This window comes from Gorilla gorilla, chromosome 11 (assembly GCF_029281585.2).
Source record: "Gorilla gorilla gorilla isolate KB3781 chromosome 11, NHGRI_mGorGor1-v2.1_pri, whole genome shotgun sequence".
NCBI classification, from domain to species: Eukaryota; Metazoa; Chordata; class Mammalia; order Primates; family Hominidae; genus Gorilla; species Gorilla gorilla.
The window spans coordinates 130,231,747-130,252,846 of NC_073235.2; the positions used below are offsets into that span (position 1 = coordinate 130,231,747).

The 21,100-nt window shown below is 37.5% G+C and overlaps 1 protein-coding gene across 9 annotated transcripts in view; it reads left to right on the forward strand.

Annotated features, from left to right (window-relative positions):
* The window catches only part of AGFG1 (ArfGAP with FG repeats 1), an 89,120-nt gene that overhangs the window by 61,050 nt on the left and 6,970 nt on the right, over nt 1-21,100 (forward strand). For 3 of the 9 annotated variants that reach the window (XM_031008613.3, XM_031008616.3, XM_019022500.4), the window contains 7 exons: nt 407-616; nt 1,700-1,880; nt 3,483-3,562; nt 3,759-3,851; nt 16,877-16,924; nt 18,803-18,961; nt 20,548-20,639. In XM_031008613.3, coding sequence (XP_030864473.1) covers nt 407-616; nt 1,700-1,880; nt 3,483-3,562; nt 3,759-3,851; nt 16,877-16,924; nt 18,803-18,961; nt 20,548-20,639 — 863 coding nt within the window. The remainder of the gene's footprint in view (nt 1-406; nt 617-1,699; nt 1,881-3,482; nt 3,563-3,758; nt 3,852-16,876; nt 16,925-18,802; nt 18,962-20,547; nt 20,640-21,100) is intronic. The other 6 variants (XM_031008614.3, XM_031008617.3, XM_004033296.5 and 3 more) reach the window with 3 other exon arrangements.

Genomic DNA, 21,100 nt, shown 5'->3' on the forward strand with positions numbered 1-21,100 from the left:
TTATGGAGCCACAAAAGTTTGAAATCCTCCTAGTAAGATACTTTGCATCTTGTTTGCAGTCTGTTCAGGGAGAACTAGTAAAAGGCCGTAGTATATTTGGACTAGAAAGTAACTGAATCTCAAACCAGGTAGTGTGGAGTTACCCCCTCCATGAATTACATTCTTCATTCCAGGGTACGTAATACACAGAAACATGTTACTTTACCTGTTGCCAAGGCCTTTGAAAAATCTACTTTTACAAAATTAGAAAACGTCACTTGTAGTCAAAAGCCATTGCCAGTCATTGATTTTAATGTTGTAAGATTGCTTATAGGACATTTAATTTAGGAAGAAATGATCATACAGTCTATGAGAGGGTACTAGGAAAAGCTTAGAAATTTCAAGTGCTCTGTTTATTCTGTTACAGGTGGAAGTGCTGCATCAGTAAATGCTAATTTTGCTCATTTTGATAACTTCCCCAAATCCTCCAGTGCTGATTTTGGAACCTTCAGTACTTCCCAGAGTCATCAAACAGCATCAGCTGTTAGTAAAGTTTCAACGAACAAAGCTGGTTTACAGACTGCAGACAAATATGCAGCACTTGCTAATTTAGACAATATCTTCAGTGCCGGGCAAGGTATCAAGATTTAAGCAAAACAAATACAAATTTGTGTTAAACAGTGCTCTTAATTTGGTTGTATTTATTAAAATCTGAACATGCTACACTTTTCTCAGTTGTTGTGTAGAAATTTTGTCTGCACTGTCATTTTGAGTAAAATGTTCACTTGACACATTTTAGACCTGAAATATCAACTACAAAACTGAAGACATAGGAAGTGATTTGTAAACTTTCAGTCTTACTAGTTGAGAAAAATTTTATTTTGTCCTAGAAGGCATGCTTTACTTTTCTTTGGCTATAAAGAGCCAAGAAACCCCATTGGCAGAGCTGAATGGAGGATTATTTGGTGGTTTCTGTAATATATTTACTTCGAACAATTTTCCGTTAACATCTTGGTGGGTTTTTTATATTTAAAAAAAAATTCATGAATTTTACAGTATAGTCTTGTATCCAGTTTTATCTTAAGGCTAGTAGCCTCTACAAATGCATGTGGCACTGGTGAATAGCAGGTGTGTGTTGCTAAATGGAATTCTCCATTCTGATCTCTGGGCCTGTTTTCCTCCTCTCCAAAATGAGGATAATTCTAAGCATTAAACTCATGGAGTTGTGTTCTAAGTATTATTGCATGTAAGGCATATAGAACAGTGCCTAGCACATAGTAAGTCCTCAATAAATGTTTCCCGTTATTACCATCTCTAATTTTTTTGTGGAGAATGCTGGGGAAATGATGCTATTGATAGACTGTTCACATTAGGTCTAGCATTATATGAATTTATATGTTCATGTGAACAAGATCCACCCGTCTTGGAGATGTTAACGTAAGAGCACTTGAGAGTTTCTTTCTTATGCATAATCCAGACCAATTTTTTTGGTACAGAGTGTTAATTTTTGTTAAGAGACATATTCTGTCTTTATCACAGTGGTATGTATAACAACTAATCCTGTCCAGTATGGTCCAGGTTATTTATTAGATTAATGATTTGGAATCCTGCTTAACTCTAAATCCATTTTAAGTTTACCCGTGTTTCATGGCAAATGTGGTTGATAAGTTGAAAGTGTAACTTTAAATTTTTGGTGTAACTTGATTTTGTTCATTCCCAGGTGGTGATCAGGGAAGTGGCTTTGGGACCACAGGTAAAGCTCCTGTTGGTTCTGTGGTTTCAGTTCCCAGTCAGTCAAGTGCATCTTCAGACAAGTACGCAGCTCTGGCAGAACTAGACAGCGTTTTCAGTTCCGCAGCCACCTCCAGTAATGCGTATACTTCCACAAGTAATGCTAGCAGGTACCTTGTCTTAGCTAGCCCTCCTGCTTTGTGTTTTATCTTTTTTTTTCCAACTTTGAATAATCAAAAAATGACTGTTTCAAGGTATAATTTTAAAATTCTTGGATATTTTTGTAAATTTGAGGAATTTGAATTTAAATGCTAATTAAAATATAATCCTTGAATAATTGCCATAATTTTATCTTTTCATTGAATCAGACGTTTTGTTATGTTCTGTCCTTGAACACTAAACCGTATTTGAGAGCATGTACACATCTCAAAATGGACAGTTATTTACAGATTGTACTCAGCAGAGAATCCATTTAGTAGTCAAATAATATACTTTAAAAATAGTTTTTAGTCATGATGATTAAACAGTGAAAGTCTCATATTATAGGCTTAGTTGTAAATACAGATTTTTAGAAGTGTTTGCACCAAAGCCCAAAATCAATTCTATATCTCTTCAGTATCGTCCTCATATTTATAAATAAGCACATCTGCTGTTATGTTCATATATATCTGTTAGAATTCTTGGCAGTAGGAAGTCTAACACATTTTAGGACATTACACTTATAAAAAACTTTTCTAGTCTTAACTTTATTTTAGAGTTGCGGAAATAGTCTCAGAAATACAAGAGATTTACCTATAACAATGTTTTATTCATCTCTGTTTTCCAATTCTGTGGATTGTATTTACTAATTTCTTTAGTTATCCTGGTAGCTTATTTTCCTTTAACATCTTTTCTAGAAAGAAATGTTAGGATTGTAACACTTCCGGAAACATAAAGTCTGGAAACATACGTTATATATAATACATGATTTATTGATATTACATTACAGTGCATCAGGGGTTCACAAACTGTGGTCCATGGAATGTTTGGGGGTACCTGAGACCCTTTCATGGGGTCTGTGAGGTTAAAACTTTCTTTATAATAATTCTGAGAGATTGTTTACCTTTTCATTAATTGATACTTGCATTGATGATGCGAAAACAATGGCAAGTAAAACTTGCTGGTGTCTTTTTATTTTTTTTTTTAATACTTTAAGTTCTAGGGTACATGTGCACAACGTGCAGGTTTGTTACATAGGTATACATGTGCCATGTTGGTTTGCTGCACCCATCAACTCATCATTTACATTAGGTATTTCTCCTAATGCTATCCCTCCCCCAGCCCCCAACCCCCGACAGGCCCGCATGTGTGATGTTTCCCACCCTGTGTCCATGTGTTCTTGTTGTTCAACTCACACCTATGAGTGAAAACATGCAGTGTTTGGTTTTCTGTCCTTGTGATATAGTTTGCTTAGAATAATGGTTTTTGCTGGTGTTTTAACATGAATATTAAGATAGTGGCACCAAACTGTACTAGTCGTTACAATAGTCATATTCCTCCCCACTACGCATTCAGTTTTACTTGTATTTTTTATTTTTTTATGATGATTCTTAATGAAGCAGTAACAATTGTTTATTTTATTACATCTTTACACTTAAATGTCTTAATTTTCTTTGTGTTGATACTGATGCTGTGATACACGATATGTTCATTATTTTATGGCTACCCTGTAAATCGTTACTTTCTTTTTTTTTAAGAAAAAAAAAATGAACTCTTTCAATATTTGTTCTCAGCAATGTTTTTGGAACAGTGCCAGTGGGTGCTTCTGCACAGACACAGCCTGCTTCATCAAGTGTGCCTGCTCCATTTGGAGGTATGTGCTTCTGGTATATACACTGGTTTTTACAAAGAACCCAAATATATATTGTGTAGCATTTTCTTAGGAGTCAAAGCAATGATTTGTTATCAGAATCCTTGAGTTTTCTGTCTTGATAAATATAGTGAAATAATTTAAATCTTAAATACAAAATGTATTAGGATTTTATAGTGTATTTTATAATTTTTTAAAGCTACGCCTTCCACAAATCCATTTGTTGCTGCTGCTGGTCCTTCTGTGGCATCTTCTACAAACCCATTTCAGACCAATGCCAGAGGAGCAACAGGTAAGAAAAAGAGACAGTGGAACAGTAAGTTTTGGGGAAGGCATTTATCAACAAAGACACCATGTGAAGAACACGAGAAAATGGGGCCTCTTTCTTAGTGAAGTGAATGGCAGTGGATAGAAGAGTTTGTCCATAAAGACAAATTCTAGCTGAAAGCTCATAAAATCTTGGAATTTAACAGTTGAGAGGGACCTTAGAAATTATCTGGTGTCTGCCCTTTCCAGTTAAAGCTTTCATTTTTCAGGTACGGAAGCCCAGACATGGAGATGAGACTCCACAGAACGTTTATGACAGAGATAGGACTTGAACAGAGGAATTGAGATGTATTTGGTGGTCTGGTTTCAGAATTACTGGTTGTAACTCATGCAGTCTTAATGGAACCATTTTATGAGAAGTTTTTATTTTCTCTATGAGATTGCATCAGATGACTTTACTACATGAATTCTTAATTATTAGGTCTTTTTCTAGTGAATATCTCTTTCAGGTGTTAACATTTTTTAAGTTGTGGAAACTTGATTCAGTTGTGGGTATAATACTGAATATTTTCTCCTTTGATAATTTTTTCCCTTAATTCTCTTTATTGTCTCCGTTTTATTTTTTGATTCATACTGTAAGCCAGTCACATCTTTCTCGTGTTATACCTCTGATTTTTGTCGTATTACCTTAAATACCAGAGATATTTGCCATTATCTTGGAATGTCAGCAGGTGCATTTGGTATGGCTGGGTATCCATTAAATCTAGAGTTTGTATGCTTTGTTTTTGTGTATATGTCACAATAATTTAGAACTAAAGCCTAAACTCCAGTTACAGCAAATGTTGATATGAACTCTTGAGAGATTAGGTACTTGTAACATTTTAATCAAACCATTAAGAATTACTAGTTTTTAGTAAATCTCTTTGTCATTGACAAGATTAAGAATCACAGTATTAGGAGTTTGAGCTGTAACTGTTTTCTTTTCACATAAATGTCTTCACTTATACTCTTGGTAAGTAGCATAATAGATGTTTGATAAGTATTGGAATTTCACACAAAATTTAACTTTAAAAAAAGTTTGTTTTAATTCAAGTGTACCTAATGAATGATTGTTTTAAATTTCCATTTGTACGATTTATCAGGTGTGTGATATGTGCAGTGTTTCTGTTTCTTAGCATACTGTTTTGATTTTGTGGACTGAGTTTGTAAAATGTCTCATGATACAATGGGTTTTTGTACATTGCCTCATTTAATCCATTCAGCTGTCATCAAATAAATATTTTAATTGTGTGACAGCTGAGGGAACAGGCCCAGAAAAGTTAATTGAACATATTTTGAGTACACCCAGCCAAACTTGTGTTCGAATTCTGATTTATAGTTACTTGCAGGTTGACCGTAAGAAAGCCTTTTGAATTTTGTTCTTTTAATGAATGGGGTAAGAATGATAGGGGGATGTTCAAACATTTATTGTGATAAAGTTGTTCACAAGATGCTATTGAGATATTTATAGATATTATAACTTCACTTAAGAACTGATGAATGGAAACTCAAATTATGTTTTGACTGAGCCTAATCATGTTGACCTAACTTCTCTGAGCCTTCATGTTGTCCCTCTCTGTAGAATGTGAACAATATTCTCTTGCTGGCAGGTTTGTTGTAAAATTAGATGATGCACATTTACCCTGTATGGTCTTTGCGTTACAGCATATGCTCAGTAAATCAGACCTATTATTTTCCTTTCATGATTGTACCTCTGAGTTGGTTCTATCATTAGAGTTAAGGGCCTTTTTTTGCTTATTTTATTTAGAGTATGCAAGTTTTGTAAAAGTTGAAGTTCTACATAGGATATAAAATAATATAAAATGTACAACGTATGTGCAGATGATATAAGATAATTCTAGTATTAAGTAACAAAAATTTATTAGAAAGGTAAAACGACAGTGTCCACAAATGTTTATTTCAAGGTAATACATTTTTTCCATTATAAGTCATTTTGAATTTATCACGTTGGTCACCTTTATTAGATTATTATTGAATTGACCAAATCACAAGCATTAACTGCATATGTTTCTACTGAAGCTGAAATATAAACAATACTTTGACAGATTCACTACACTTAAGAATTTCCAGTGTTTTGTACCATCAAAGTTAATATTATTTAAGAATTTTTTGTTGCCTTCAAATACATTAACACTGGCCAGGCACAGTGGCTCATGCCTGTAATCCCAGCACTTTGGGAGGCCAAGGCGGGTGGATCACCTGAGGCCAAGAGTTTGAGACCAGCCTGGCCAACATGGTAAGACCCTGTCTCTACTAAAAATGCAAAAATTAGCCAGTTGCGGTGGTAAGTGCCTGTAGTCCCAGCTACTTGGGAGGCTGAGGCAGGAGAATCGCTTGAACCAGGGAAATGGAGTTTGCAGTGAGCTGAGATCATGCCACTGGACTCCAGCCTGGGCGACAGAACGAGACTCTGTCTCAAAAAAAAAAAAAAAAAAAAAAAAACACATGTTAACACTGTGAAATTATATTTTGAGGTACCCTTTGATCCTAGCACTTTGGGATGCCAAGGTAGGTGGGTTGCTTGAAGCCCAGGAGTTTTGAGAGAAACCTGGGAAACATGGCGAACCCCGTTTCTACAAAAAATAAATGGTGGCAGACACCTGGAGTCCTTCCTAGCTACTCAGGAGGCTGAGGTGGGAGGATTACCTGAGCCTAGGAGGTCGAAATTACAGTGAACTGTGATTGTGCCACCACACTTCAGCCTAGCTGACAGAGTGAGACTCTAGCTCACCAAAAAAAAAAAAAAAAAAAAAAAGGAGGTACCCTTATTGCATAATAGTTCTATGTGAAATTTGGAAAGTTTTATCAATATATTTCTCTTTTTGTTTGTTGGTTTGTTTTAGACAGATTCTCACTCTGTCACCCAGACTGGAGTGCAGTGGCTTAATCTTTGCTCACTGCAGCCTCTACCTCCCGGGTTCAAGCGATTCTCATGACTCAGCCTCCTGAGTAGCTGGGATTACAGGTGCGTGCCACCATACCTGGCTAATTTTTGTATTTTTAGTAGAGATGGGGTTTTGCCATGTTGACCAGACTGGTCTTGAACTCCTGGCCTCAAATGATCTGCCTGCCTCAGCCTCCCAAAGTGCTGGGATTACAGGTGTGAGCGACTGCACCTGGATCATTCTTAAAATGATGTTTAAATAATCATTTTTTCTGGATTTATAAAACTTTGGGGCTTTAGTTTTTTGTTTTTTTTTTAACTTTAAGTTCTAGAGTACATGTGCATAACATGCAGGTTTGTTACATACGTATACATGTACCATGTTGGTGTGCTGCACCCATTAACTCGTCATTTACGTTAGGTGTGTCTCCTAATGGTATCCCTCCCCCACTCTACCTGACCCCAAGACAGGCCCCAGTGTGTGATGTTCCCCACCTTGTGTCCAAGTGTTCTCATTGTTCAGTTCCCACCTTTGAGTCAGAACATGTGGTGTTTGGTTTTCTGTCCTTGCGATAGTTTGCTCAGAGTGACGGTTTCTAGCTTCATCCATGTGCCTATAAAGGACATGAACTCATCCTTTTTTATGGCTGCATAGTATTCCATGGTGTATATGTGCCACATTTTCTTAATCCAGTCTGTCATTGATGGACATTTGGGTTGGTTCCACGTCTTTGCTATCGTGAATAGTGCCGCAGTAAACATACGTGTGCATGTGTCTTTATAGCAGCATGATTTATAATCCTTTGGGTATATACCCAGTAATGGGATGGTTGGGTCAAATGGTATTTCTAGTTCTAGATCCCTGGGGAATCGCCACACTGTCTTCCACAATGGTTGAACTAGTTTACACTCCCACCAGCAGTGTAAAAGTGTTCCTATTTCTCCACATCCTCTCCAGCATCTGTTGTTTCCTGACTTTTTAATGATCACCATTCTAACTTGTATGAGATAGTATCTCATTGTAGTTTTGATTTGCATTTCTCTGATGGCCAGTGATGATGAGCATTTCTTCATGTGTCTGTTGGCTGCATAAATGTTGTCTTTTGAGAAGTGTCTGTTCATATCCTTTGCCCACTTTTTGATAGAGTTGTTTGATTTTTTTTCTTGTAAATTTAAGTTCTTTGTAGATTCTGGATATTAGCCCTTTGTCAGATGGGTAGATTGCAGAAATTTTCTCCCATTCTGTAGGTTGCCTGTTCACTGTGATGGTGGTTTCTTTTGCTGTGCAGAAGCTCTTTGGTTTAATTAGATCTCATTTGTCTATTTTGGCTTTTGTTGCCATTGCTTTTGGTGTTGTAGTCACGAAGTCCTTGCCCATTCCTATGTCCTGAATGGTATTGCCTAGGTTTTCTTCTAGGGTTTTTATGGTTTTAGGTCTAACATTTAAGTCTTTAATCCATCTTGAATTAATTTTTGTACAAGGTGTAAGGAAGGGATCCAATTTCAGCTTTCTACATGTGGCTAGCCAGTTTTCCCAGCACCATTTCTTGTTTTTGTCAGGTTTGTCAAAGATCAGATGGTTGTAGATGTGTGGTATTATTTCTGAGGACTCTGTTCTGTTCCATTGGTCTGTATGTTTGTTTTGGTACCAGTACCATGCTGTTTTGGTTACTGTAGCCTTGTAGTATAGTTTTAAAGTCAGGTAGCGTGATGTCTCCAACTTTGTTCTTTTTGCTTAGGATTGTCTTGGCAATGCAGGCTCTTTTTTGGTTCCATATGAACTTTAAAGTAGTTTTTTCCAATTCTGTGAAGAAAGTCATTGGTAGCTTGATGGGGATGGCATTGAATCTATAAATTACCTTGGGCAGTATGGCCATTTTCACGATATTGATTCTTCCTATCCATGAGCATGGAATGTTCTTCCATTTGTTTGTGTCCTCTTTTATTTCATTGAGCAGTGGTTTGTAGTTCTCCTTGAAGAGGTCCTTCTCATCCCTTGTAAGTTAGATTCCTAAGTATTTTATTCTCTTAGTAGCAATTGTGAATGGGAGTTCACTCATGATTTGGCTCTCTGTCTGTTACTGGTGTATAGGAATACTTGTGATTTTTGCACATTGATTTTGTATCCTGAGACTTTGGGCTGAGATGAGGGGGTTTTCTAAATATACAATCATGTCATCTGCAAACAGGGACAATTTGACTTCCTCTTTTCCTAATTGAATACCCTTTATTTCTTTCTCTTGCCTGATTGCCCTGGCCAGAAGTTCCAACACTATGTTGAATAGGAGTGGTGAGAGAGGGCATACCTGTCACGTGCCAGTTTTCAAAGGGAATGCTTCCAGTTTTTGCCCATTCAGTATGATATTGGCTGTGGGTTCGTCATAAATAGCTCTTACTATTTTGAGATATATTCCATCAATACCTAGTTTATTGGGAGTTTTTAGCATGAAGGGCTGTTGAATTTTGTCAAAGGCCTTTTCTGCATCTATTGAGATACTCGTGGTTTTAGCCTTTGGTTCTGTTTATATGATGGATTATGTTTATTGATTTGCATATGTTGAACCAGCCTTGCATCCCAGGGGTGAAGCCAACTTGATCGTGGTGGATAAGCTTTTTGATGTGCTGCTGGATTCGGTTTGCCAGTATTTTATTGAGGATTTTTACGTCGATGTTCTTCAGGGATATTGGTCTAAAATTCTCTTTTTTTGTTGTACCTTTGCCAGGCTTTGGTATCAGGATGATGCTGGCCTCATAAAATGAGTTAGGGAGGATTCCCTCTTTTTCTATTGATTGGAATAGTTTCAGAAGGAATGGAACCAGCTCCTCTTTGTACCTCTGGTAGAATTTGGCTGTCAATCTGTCTGGTCCTGGACTTTTTTTGGTTGGTAGACTATTAATTATTGCCTTAGTTTCAGAGCCTGTTATTGGTCTATTCAGGGATTCAACTTCTTCCTGGTTTAGTCTTGAGAGGGTGTATGTGTCCAGGAATTTATCCATTTCTTCTAGATTTTCTAGTTTATTTGCATAGAGGTGTTTATAGTATTCTCTGATGGTAGTTTGTATTTCTGTGGGATCAGTGGTGATACCCCCTTTATCATTTTTTATTGCATCTATTTGATTCTTCTCTCTTTTCTTCTTTATTAGTCTTGCTAGCAGTCTATCAATTTTGTTGATCTTTTCAAAAAACCAGCTCCTGGATTCATTGATTTTTTGAGGGTTTTTTGTGTCTCTATCTCCTTCAATTCTGCTGTGATCTTAGTTATTTCTTATCTTCTGCTGCCTTTTGAATATATTTGCTCTTGCTTCTCTCATTCTTTTAATTGTGATGTTAGGGTGTTAATTTTATATCTTTCCTGCTTTCTCATGGGCATTTAGTGCTATAAATTTTCCTCTACACACTGCTTTAAATCTGTCCCAGAGATTCTGGTATGTTGTGTCTTTGTTCTCATTGGTCTCAGATAACATCTTTATTTCTGCCTTCATTTCATTATTCACCCAGTAGTCATTCAGGAGCAGGTTGTTCAGTTTCCGTGTAGTTTTGTGGTTTTGAGTGAGTTTCTTAATCCTGAGTTCTAATTTGATTGCACTGTGGTCTGAGAGACAGTTTGTTATGATTTCTGTTATTTTGCATTTGCTGAAGAGTGCTTTACTTCCAATTATGTGGTCAATTTTGGAATAAGTGCGATGTGGTGCTAAGAGGAATGTATATTCTGTTGATTTGGGATGAAGAGTTCTGTAGATGTCTATTAGGTCTGCTTGGTGCAGAGCAGAGTCCAAGTCCTGGATATCCTTGTTAAATTTCTGTCTCATTGATCTGTCTAATGTTGACAGTGGGGTGTTAAAGTCTCCCATTATTATTGTGTGGGAGTCTAAGTCTCTTTGTAGGTCTCTAAGGACTTGCTTTTTAAATCTGGGTTCTCCTGTATTGGGTGCATATATATTTACGATAGTTAGCTCTTCTTGTTGAATTGATCCCTTTACCATTATGTAATGGTCTTCTTTGTCTCTTTTGATCTTTGTTGGTTTAAAGTCTGTTTTATCAGAGACTAGGATTGCAACCTCTGCTTTTTTTTGTTTTCTATTTGCTTGGTAGATCTTCCTCCATCCCTTTATTTTGAGCCTATGTGTGTCTCTGCACGTGAGATGGGTCTCCTGAATACAGCACGCTGATAGGTCTTGACTCTTTATCCAATTTGCCATTCTGTGTCTTTTTTTTTTTTTTTTTTTTGAGACAGAGTCTCGCTCTGTCACCCAGCCTGGAGTGCAGTGGCGCGATCTTGGCTCACTGCAGGCTCCGCCTCCTGGGTTCATGCCATTCTCCTGCCTCAGCCTTCCCAATAGCTTGGACTACAGGCACCTACCACCACACCCGGCTAATTTTTTGTATTTTTAGTAGAGACGGGGTTTCACCTTGTTAGCCAGGATGGTGTCGATCTCCTGACCTCGTCATCTGCCTGTCTTGGCCTCCCAAAGTCAGTCTGTGTCTTTTAATTGGGGCATTTAGCCCATTTACATTTAAGGTTAATATTGTTATGTGTGAATTTGATCCTGTCATTATGATGTTAGCTGGTTATTTTGCTCATTAGTTGATGCAGTTTCTTCCTAGCATCGATGGTCTTTACAGTTTGACATGTTTTTGCAGTGACTGGTACCGGTTGTTCTTTCTATGTTTAGTACTTCCTTCAGGAGCTCTTGTAAGGCAGGCCTGGTGGTGACAGAATCTCTCAGCATTTGCTTGTCTGTAAAGGATTTTATTTCTCCTTCACTTATGAAGCTTAGTTTGGCTGGATATGAAATTCTGGGTTGAAAATTCTTTTTTTTAAGAATGTTGAATATTGGCCCCCACTCTTTTCTGGCTTGTAGAGTTTCTGCTGAGAGATCCCCTGTTAGTCTAATGGGCTTCCTTTTGTGGGTAGCCCGACCTTTCTCTCTGGCTGCCCTTAACATTTTTTCCTTCATTTCAAGCTTAGTGAATCTGACAATTACGTATCTTGGCGTTGCTGTTCTCAGGGAGTATCTTTGTGGTGTTCTCTGTATTTCCTGAATTTGAAGGTTGGCTTGCCTTGCTAGATTGGGGAAGTTCTCCTGGATAATATCCTGCAGAGTGTTTTCCAACTTGGTTCCATTCTCCCCGTCACTTTCAGGTATACCAGTCAGACGTAGTTTTGGTCTTTCCACATAGTCCCGTAGTTCTTGGAGGCTTTGTTTGTTTCTTTTTACTCTTTTTTCTCTAAACTTCTCTTCTCAGTTTATTTCATTCATTTGATGTTCAGTCACTGATACCCTTTCTTCCACTTGATTGAATCAGCTACTGAAGCTTGTGTATGCGTCACATAGTTCTCGTGCCATGGTTTTCAGCTCCATCAGGTCATTTAAGATCTTCCCTACGCTGTTTATTTTGGTTTGCCATTCGTCTAATCTTTCTTCAAGGTTTTTAGCTTCCTTGCGATGGGTTCGAACATCCTCCTTTAGCTCGGAGAAGTTTGTTATTACCGATTTTCTCAAGCCTACTTCTGTCAGTTCGTCTAAAGTCATTCTCTGTCCAGCTTTGTTCCATTGCTGGCGAGGAGCTGCAGTCCTTTGGAGGAGAAGAGGCACTCTGGTTTTTAGAATTTTCAGCCTTTCTGCTCTGGTTTCTCCCCATCTTTGTGGTTTTATCTACCTTTGGTCTTCGATGATGGTGACCTACAGATGGGGTTTTGGTGTGGGTGTCCTTTTTTTTGATGTTGATGCTACTCCTTTCTTTTTGTTACTTTTCCTTCGAACAGTCAGGACCCTCAGCTGCAGGTCTGTTGGAGTTTGCTCGTGGTCCACTCCAGACTCTGTTTGCCTGGGTATCACCAGTGGAGGCTGCAGAACAGCAAATATTGCAAAACAGCAAATGTTGCTGCCTGATCCTTCCTCTGGAAGCTTCGTCTCAGAGGGGCACCTGGCTGTATGAGGTGTCAGTCGGCCCCTACTGGGAGGTGTCTCCCAGTTAGGCTACTGCGGGGGTCAGGGACCCACTTGAGGAGGCAGTCTGGCCGTTCTCAGATCTCAGACTCCATGCTGGGAGAACCATTGCTCTCTACAAAGCTGTCAGACAGAGACGTTTAAGTCTCCAGAAGTTTCTGCTGCCTTTTTTCAGCTATGCCTTGCCCCCAGTGGTGGAGTCTATAGAGGCAGGCAGGCCTTGTTGAGCTGCAGCGGGCTCCACCTAGTTCAAGCTTCCTGGCCTCTTTGTTTACCAAGTCAAGCCTCAGTAATGGCGGGCGCCTCTCCCCCAGCCTTGCTGCCACCTCGCAGTTCAATCAAGACTGCTCTGCTAGCAGTGAGCAAGGCTCCATGGGTGTGGGACCTGCCGAGCCAGGCGCGGGATATAATCTTCTGGTGTGCCGTTTGCTAAGACCTTTGGCAAAGTGCAGTATTAGGGCGGGAGTGTCCCGATTTTCCAGGTACCGTCTTTCACAGCTTCTGTTGGCTAGGAAAGGGAATTCCCTGACCCCTTGCACTTCCCGGGTGAGGTGATGCCCTGCCTTGCTTCGGCTCACACTCTGTGGGCAACACCCACTGTCCAACCATTCCCAATGAGATGAACCCAGTACCTCAGTTGGAAATGCAGAAATCACCCTTCTTCTGCGTCACTCACGCTGGGAGCTGTAGACTGGAGCTGTTCCTATTCTGCCATCTTGGAACTCCCTTCTGGGGCTGTAGCTTTTTAAAAAACTGTAATATTACATAGTAACTCTCATTAGGAGATTAGCCTATTGTGGCCTAATTTTCAGATTCTATGATATTTAGTGTCCCCCCCCCCCCGAGCCCTTAAATCTAATTAATAGAGGTTAAAATAATTTTTAAATAGTAGGAAATTTTTATAACTCTTAGGTCTCTCCTTTGTCACTGAATGGATAGTCATTATTTCCTACCATTTATTTTAATGAATGAATGGTTTCAAAGATTTTTTTTCCCTAAGAAAAGGTACTTACCAAAATGCAGAGCTTATTGGATGGCATCTGGCCCTCAGATCTTTGTTTTATTACCTAGGTGGAAACCAATTTGCTAAGATTAATGAATTTGCCTTAAAGGTTCAAAATTCGGTAATGGCTGACCTGATATTAATACCCAGAATGCTTCTGAACCAACACTGTTTTTGTTCCAGTACAGTTGCCTCCATATTTATACTTCAGTTTCACATTGATGAAACATACACAAATTAACATTATGCACTATTCCTTATATCTAAATACTTAGTAGGCTCACTTCACTTGCCTAGCATACTCTGGAAGTGAGGATTAATACAAAAAAGGGTTGGAGGTAGCTGAGCAAAAGCAAAGAAAAAACCCTAAGTAGAAAGTTACCTTGGGCTGTGAAGGATATATTTTGTTTATAGAATTGCTGCTGATTTGCTCTCCTTGTGCTCTTTCCCTCTCAATTTACTTTTAATATTTGGACATCTCTAATATTTAATAATCTACAATTGGTATTTTAAAAAGGAGCCAGAAATGAAAATTGCCAACATGGTAATCAAAACAAGAAAGACAGGAAAGTTGTAAAAATTAACACAACAGAAAAATTAAGCTTAATAGCAGTCTGGAGAAAATATTTGCAAATCCTACATCTGATAAGGGACTTGCATTCAGAATGTGTAAAGAACTCGTAACAACTAAATAATAAAAAGACACCTCAATTAAAAAGTGAGCAAAATATTTGAATCGACATTTCTCTAAGAAAGTATACAGATGGCCAATAAAAGAAAAGACAGTGATGAACAATGTAAGGAGGTAGAGAAAATAGAAACCTCATATATTGCTTGTGGGAATATAAAATGGTACAACCCGTTGGAAAACATTTTGGCAGTTCCTCAAAATGGTCATCATGGAGTTACCATATAACCTAACAGAGTGCCACTATTAGGAATATACCAAAGAGGAATGAAAACATAGATCTGCACAAAAATTTGTACACAAATGTTCATACCATCAGTATTTATCATCGCTAAGAAGTAGAAACAACCCAAGTGCCCGTCAACTGATGAAACCAAATGTCGAATAGTCATACAGTGACAAATTACTTGATAATAAAAAGTGATGAAGCATTGATACATGCTACAACATGGATGAACCTTGAAAACATTCTGCTGAGCAGAAGAAACTCGTCACAAAAGGCCGCATATTTGTGGTGGCCATTTGTATGAAATGTCCAGAATTGGAAAGAAAAAGTAGATCAATGATTGCCAGGGAGTAGGGTTTTAGTAGTGGTGGGGCAGCATGGGAAGTGACAGCTAATAGTATCATATTTCTTTTGAGGGGGATGAAAATATTCTAAAATTAGATTCTGATGGTGGTTGTACATCCCTGTGAATATATTTAAAGAATCATTGAATTCTATAAGTGAATGAATTGTGTGTAGTATGTGAATTATATTTCAAAAAGCTGTAAAAAGTCTAAAAAAAGTTTAGAGCAGTTCAGGACCAGAGCTTGGGGGGCATCTTTGTTGCATACTGAGGTATAGTGATTAATATTGGTTAACAGTCACTGTTGGCTAAAAGTCAGTTTTTGCCAGTGCATTTTGTGAAACATGTCTCCTGTAATGTTGTTAGCAAAATTCTGTGGAAAAGTGTTCTATGTCTAAATACATATGAGAAATGCTGGAATAAACACAGTTTAATCAATGTCATTAATGCAGGACTGCTCTGAGCCTGTAAAGTGCTTTAAGAAAGTAGATAAGGCCGGGCGCAGTGGCTCACGCCTGTAATCCCAGCACTTTGGGAGGCCGAGGCAGGCGGATCACGAGGTCAGGAGATTGAGACCATCCTGGCTAACACGGTGAAACCCCGTCTCTACTAAAAAATACAAAAAATTAGCTGGGCATGGTGGCGGGCACCTGTAGTCCCAGCTACTTGGGAGGCTGAGGCAGGAGAATGGCATGAACCCGGGAGGTGGAGCTTGCAGTGAGCCGAGATCACGCCACTGCACTCCATCCTGGGCGACAGAGCGAGACTCCGTCTCAAAAAGAAAAAAAAGTAAGTAGATAAATGTAAGGGCCACATTAATTTTTCACAGGCCCTTCTCCCTCAGTTAACCTTTTTTTTTGTATTTGGAACACAGTGACACTTTTTTAAGTTAGCAAGAAAGTTACATTCATTGAGTATTTATTGCAAAGCACTCTAATTCGTCGTTACATTTATTCTTCACAGCAGCTTTGTGAAGTATAGATACTATTATCTCTATCCCTCCACCTCATTTGCAAATGAGGAAACTGAAGCTTATAAAATAAAGTAACATCATGCAGCCAGAAAATGACAGAACCACAACTCAGAACCATTCAATTTTTTAATCATTCTTATGCCAATTTAAAAAGTATTCTAATTTTAAATCCATGGAAATATATTTTAGACACAATCTTCAGATTGTTAAAACGAACAAACAAAAGGTACTAGTATTTAACAATTTAAGTTTACTTTCTATTAATTTTATATGTAACCTGTTTGTCCTCAAACATGCCAGGTGAGTAAGATCTGTACAAGATGCCTTTTTCTTTTTTCTCTCTTCTTTTCAGCCATTGTATTTTAAGCTGTAAATACCGCTTACCTTTCTCTTGAACTAGAATATTTAATAATTTTTCCCTTGTAATACTTAATTAGTTCATTTGAGTTATTTGTGTATTTCTAGTTAATGTGCTGATTTGTAAATAAAACAATCTAGCATTGTTCATGCACTCTCTCCCAAGACTTTGTTTTGATCCTAAATGTAGATGCTGGATAATCTCGTATGATCTTATGAATAGCGTATTTAGATGTAGCTTATGATGCCTACAAAGCATTTTTTAATGACTGTAAAAAAGTTGATGCCTATTTGTTTAAAAATTGATTTCATCACTGTTTCTTAATTTGTTATTTATTATTCTAATCTCCCCTTTATTTTAAACAGTATAAATATTACAGGTCACGAATATGGTTGAAATTAAAAGGCTTATTTTGTGAATGTGTTTTTGTTATGTATTATGCTACCCCCTTAGCAACAGTACACTCGAATTTTATAACTTTTTAATGAAACAAGTATACTTTTATTTTAACAATAGTTATCTATAAATTAATTGACGTTGGTCTCTTTATGGCTTTCCATAAGGCCTTTCTGGAGCAATGCATTCTCAAGTGTTTCCTCACGCTCATTTTGGTAGGTGGCCACAATTAATATCTAGATTTGTGTGGCAATTTGTCTACCTGCTTGTGGAAGCTTCTGCTGGTGTTCTGGATCCCTGCATGTGGAATTAAGTTTTTTTCCATGTTTTAAAATGGAGTGGGCATGGATGTGTGGCATTGGGATTACATTGTATTTAAAATTACATGGAAATGTTTTTAGTGATTTATGTGTAAATGCTGAAAAGCATTACTGCTTACCTACATGGTCATATTAGAATGTTAATAGCCGTTTTGATTCTTTTTCTTGAGTTTGAATTCATGGTACTTTGAGTGACGCCTTTTTGATATACCAAACCATTTTACTGCATTATTCCATGGAGTTTGGTTTTGCTTAACTGTATTCAAGTTTTGCTTTTAAGTGCTCTCTTAAAGTGATTTGTCAAAGTTACGTCGGTGCATTGTTGTCTGTTATGAAGCCCTCCTGTTACCCTTGCAGTGTGCTTATTATTCTTTAATTCACCTGCTTCCCAATGGCCTGTTTTTCCTTTTTGTCGCATCAATAATAAAAAAGTAATTTTTTAATATTCTAATTAGGTTCATTGAGCAGAATTGCATTGTTACAAACATACGACTACAGGGATTACTTTGGGCAACATCTATAACTTGTTTTTCAGCTTTTTAAAAATAAAAGACATTCCGTGTAATATTTTTTAGTATTTAATTTCTGTGCCTTAAATCAATGAACAAATTGGTAAATTTGTTAAAATCAGGAAATTTAGTGAATTTTCATGGTATTTTGATTGCATCATGCTAAGAATATTTCATTATGTAATTACTAATAGTCTATATTCAAAGCAACATTATTGGCTCTTATTTTACTGAGACCCTTCCTAAAACACATAGTTGGAGGTTTTGTTTTTAATATTCACTAGTAATAAATAACATACTGTAAGTGAATAGTAAAGAGGGAAATGATGGCAGCATTCCACATATGTAGCAGTTGTTCACACACATTTCTCCCGATGTGGTAATACTCTGTCCACCAAGTAATACCAGCTAGGCATGGCAAGCCAAGGAAGAATACAGTAGCATTGAACACTTTGGCCATTTATTCTGCATTCTTCCTAGGAATGCTTATTTCACTTCTAATCTTTATGGATTTCACACTAATTTCAATAGCTCAGTTGCCCTAACCTTCCTTCAGTCTTGCAAAGCTGTCTTCATTTACCTTCCATAAGAGGGTGGGAGTCGTGTGTGTGTGTGTGTGTGTGTGTGTGTGTGTGTGTGTATGGAATTGATTTAATAGGAAAATATCCTTTTAATTGTGTTAGTGTTGTTAAGAGAATCTCCCTCTCTCTCTCTGGCTGTAGTTACAAAGCTGCATAGGTTCTGAGTGGTCTGCCTGTAACTAACTGTTTGTCCTATAAGTCCTGTTCTTTTTAGCGAACTATTTTTCAGCAGTTTAAAATTTTTTTTTGCAGGAACACATATTATGTTATGACAGATACTTCAGGAGATAAAATTTTGGCTGTTATTTTACTGCATATAACAAAACAAAAGTAAAAACAAAAATGTATACTAGTATACATATTAATTGCATGATCTTTAAAACACAAGACTACTGTTTAGACTTGAATTTATAATTTGAGAAATTGTCTTGGGATTTCAAACAACAGCTTTAGTAGTTAGTTTCATTCTGGTCATTGTGTTTTAGAAGAATAAAGTTTCTACAAGTTATGTTAAACTGTGTAGCACTAAAACTCATTGTTAACTTTGTTGGAATTTTGGAATTAACCCTGCCTTTAATGTACATCTTAGTATTTTTCAAGGTAAATGATGTCTTTTTTACAATGTTGTGAGAAACTAAACATATCCTGTTGTATGTAACTGATCAGCCCTTCTCTTCTGTCAGCGGCAACCTTTGGCACTGCATCCATGAGCATGCCCACGGGATTCGGCACTCCTGCTCCCTACAGTCTTCCCACCAGCTTTAGTGGCAGCTTTCAGCAGCCTGCCTTTCCAGCCCAAGCAGCTTTCCCTCAACAGACAGCTTTTTCTCAACAGCCCAATGGTAAGATCTAACATTTGGCGAGCTGTAAGTTCATTTTATGTATCCTTTTTATATCATAATGTTGTGTGCTTGGGCAGAAAGACTTTTCTAAAGAATACTGTAGTATTATCTACTGAGTGTTTACACAAAACTAAAAGCCTTTGGTGATTTGGACCTCAGAAAGCTAAGTGATTTTACAAGTTTTTGTGAGCAGGTTACAATTTATGGGAAATCAGTGACTATGTAAAGAGCATCCCGTCATTCTCAGAATTTTTATTGCCTTTTTCTGATTATTTCGTCTTACATGTTCTAATATGCCTCTTGATTTTAAAAGGAGAATTTATAGACCTAGAATGTTGGGATTTTTTTTTCCTTTCAGGACAGAAATGTGTACCTTTTTGTGTGTGAAATAGACTACTTTTCTAATTTGGTAACTATACTGTAGTTAGAGTTTGTTATTTGATTTTAGGAAGAGACAAGAAGATTAACTCGACACTTCTACATATTTCTGTCATTTGCTCCAGTTTGAAGTGCATAGATTTGAAGATTCTTGAATCACAACTATGTGTTTTCTTTTTTCTTTTTTTTTTTTTTTAAGTAAGTGGTTATTTAAAAATCTGAAATATGGGCTGGGCGTGGTGGCTTATGCCTGTAATCCCAGCACTTTGGGAGGCCGAAGTGGGCGGATCATCTGAGCTCGGGAGTTCAGGACCAGCCTGACCAACATAGAGAAACCCCGTCTCTACTAAAAATACAAAATTAGCCAGGCATGGTGGCACATGCCTGTAATCCCAGCTGTTCAGGAAGGCCGAGGCAGGAGAATTGCTTGAACCCGGGAGGCAGAGGTTGTGGTGAGCCGAGATCGCCATTGCACTCCAGCCTGGGTGACAAGAGCGAAATTCCATCTCAAAAAAAAAAAAAAAAAATCTGAAATATGGACCCTGGAAGAGCCATAAATAATAAAAATATTTCCTACAAAATACTGTGATATTTACATAGAAATCATTGTGTTGTCTGCACAGCCTGTTCCAAATAGTCACAAGCTCGTCTAGTAATGAAATCCTATAAATTTTAGTTATTAAGACAAGTTAGAATGAAAGAGCTGAATGAAAGTTGTCTTGGCCAGGTGTGATGGCTCACGCCTATAATCCCAGCCATTTGGGAGGCCAAGACAGGTGGATCACTCGAGTCCAGGAGATTGAGACCAGCCTGGGCAATGTAGTGAAACCCTGTCTACAAAAAATACAAAAATTAGCTGGACGTGCTGGCGTGTGCCTGTAGTTCCAGCTACTCAGGAAACTGAGGTGGAAGGATCACCTGAGCCCTGGAGGTTGAGGCTGCAGTGAGCCATGATCATGCCACTGGACTCTGGCCTGGATAATAGAGTGAGATCCTGTCTCAAAAAAAAAAAAAAAAAGTTATTTTAAGACATGCTACAGTAAGTTTGTCTTTGGTATCTGAAAGAGCTTGAGGCCTAACAACTTAACTTTAACATTTTATTTTTGCTGCTCTGGTAGGAAAGTCTCTGAAAGTTATTATGAGGCTTTATAAGCATCAGATTGTCTCTTGAAGGTATAGGTTATAATTGGTGGTTCTGTTTTAACAAGGTGCAGGTTTTGCAGCATTTGGACAAACAAAGCCAGTGGTAACCCCTTTTGGTCAAGTTGCAGCTGCTGGAGTATCTAGTAATCCTTTTATGGTAAGCAAAATTTAAAATTAAATACTTTATAAGTTGTTAAATCTTATTTTAAAATTAGGAATAGCAGGATGTTAATATTCGTAGATGGTATTTGGTGTTATATTGATATGAGTGACATCATAAGATTGTACAAATTGACACAGAGCCATTATGTGTGATCCTTTTCTGACCTTTTAAAAAATTAGTTGCAAATCAAAGCATTGATAGTTTTTAAAAAATTAGTTGCAAATCAAAGCATTGACAGTAGATCAGCTATTTTATAATATGAAACTTATCTGCTTTCTTGTCAAAATAACACTTTATGAGAGGCCCTAGGAATTAGTGAACATAAAAGAGAGATCTTAAGAGTCAGAAGTTTTGTTTGAATCACAAGTGCTTTTCTAAGACCATTCTAAGATTCTTCTTAGAATCTATTACAAGAACTGTTTGAAATACTGGATATGAAAGACGTAGCACAGTTC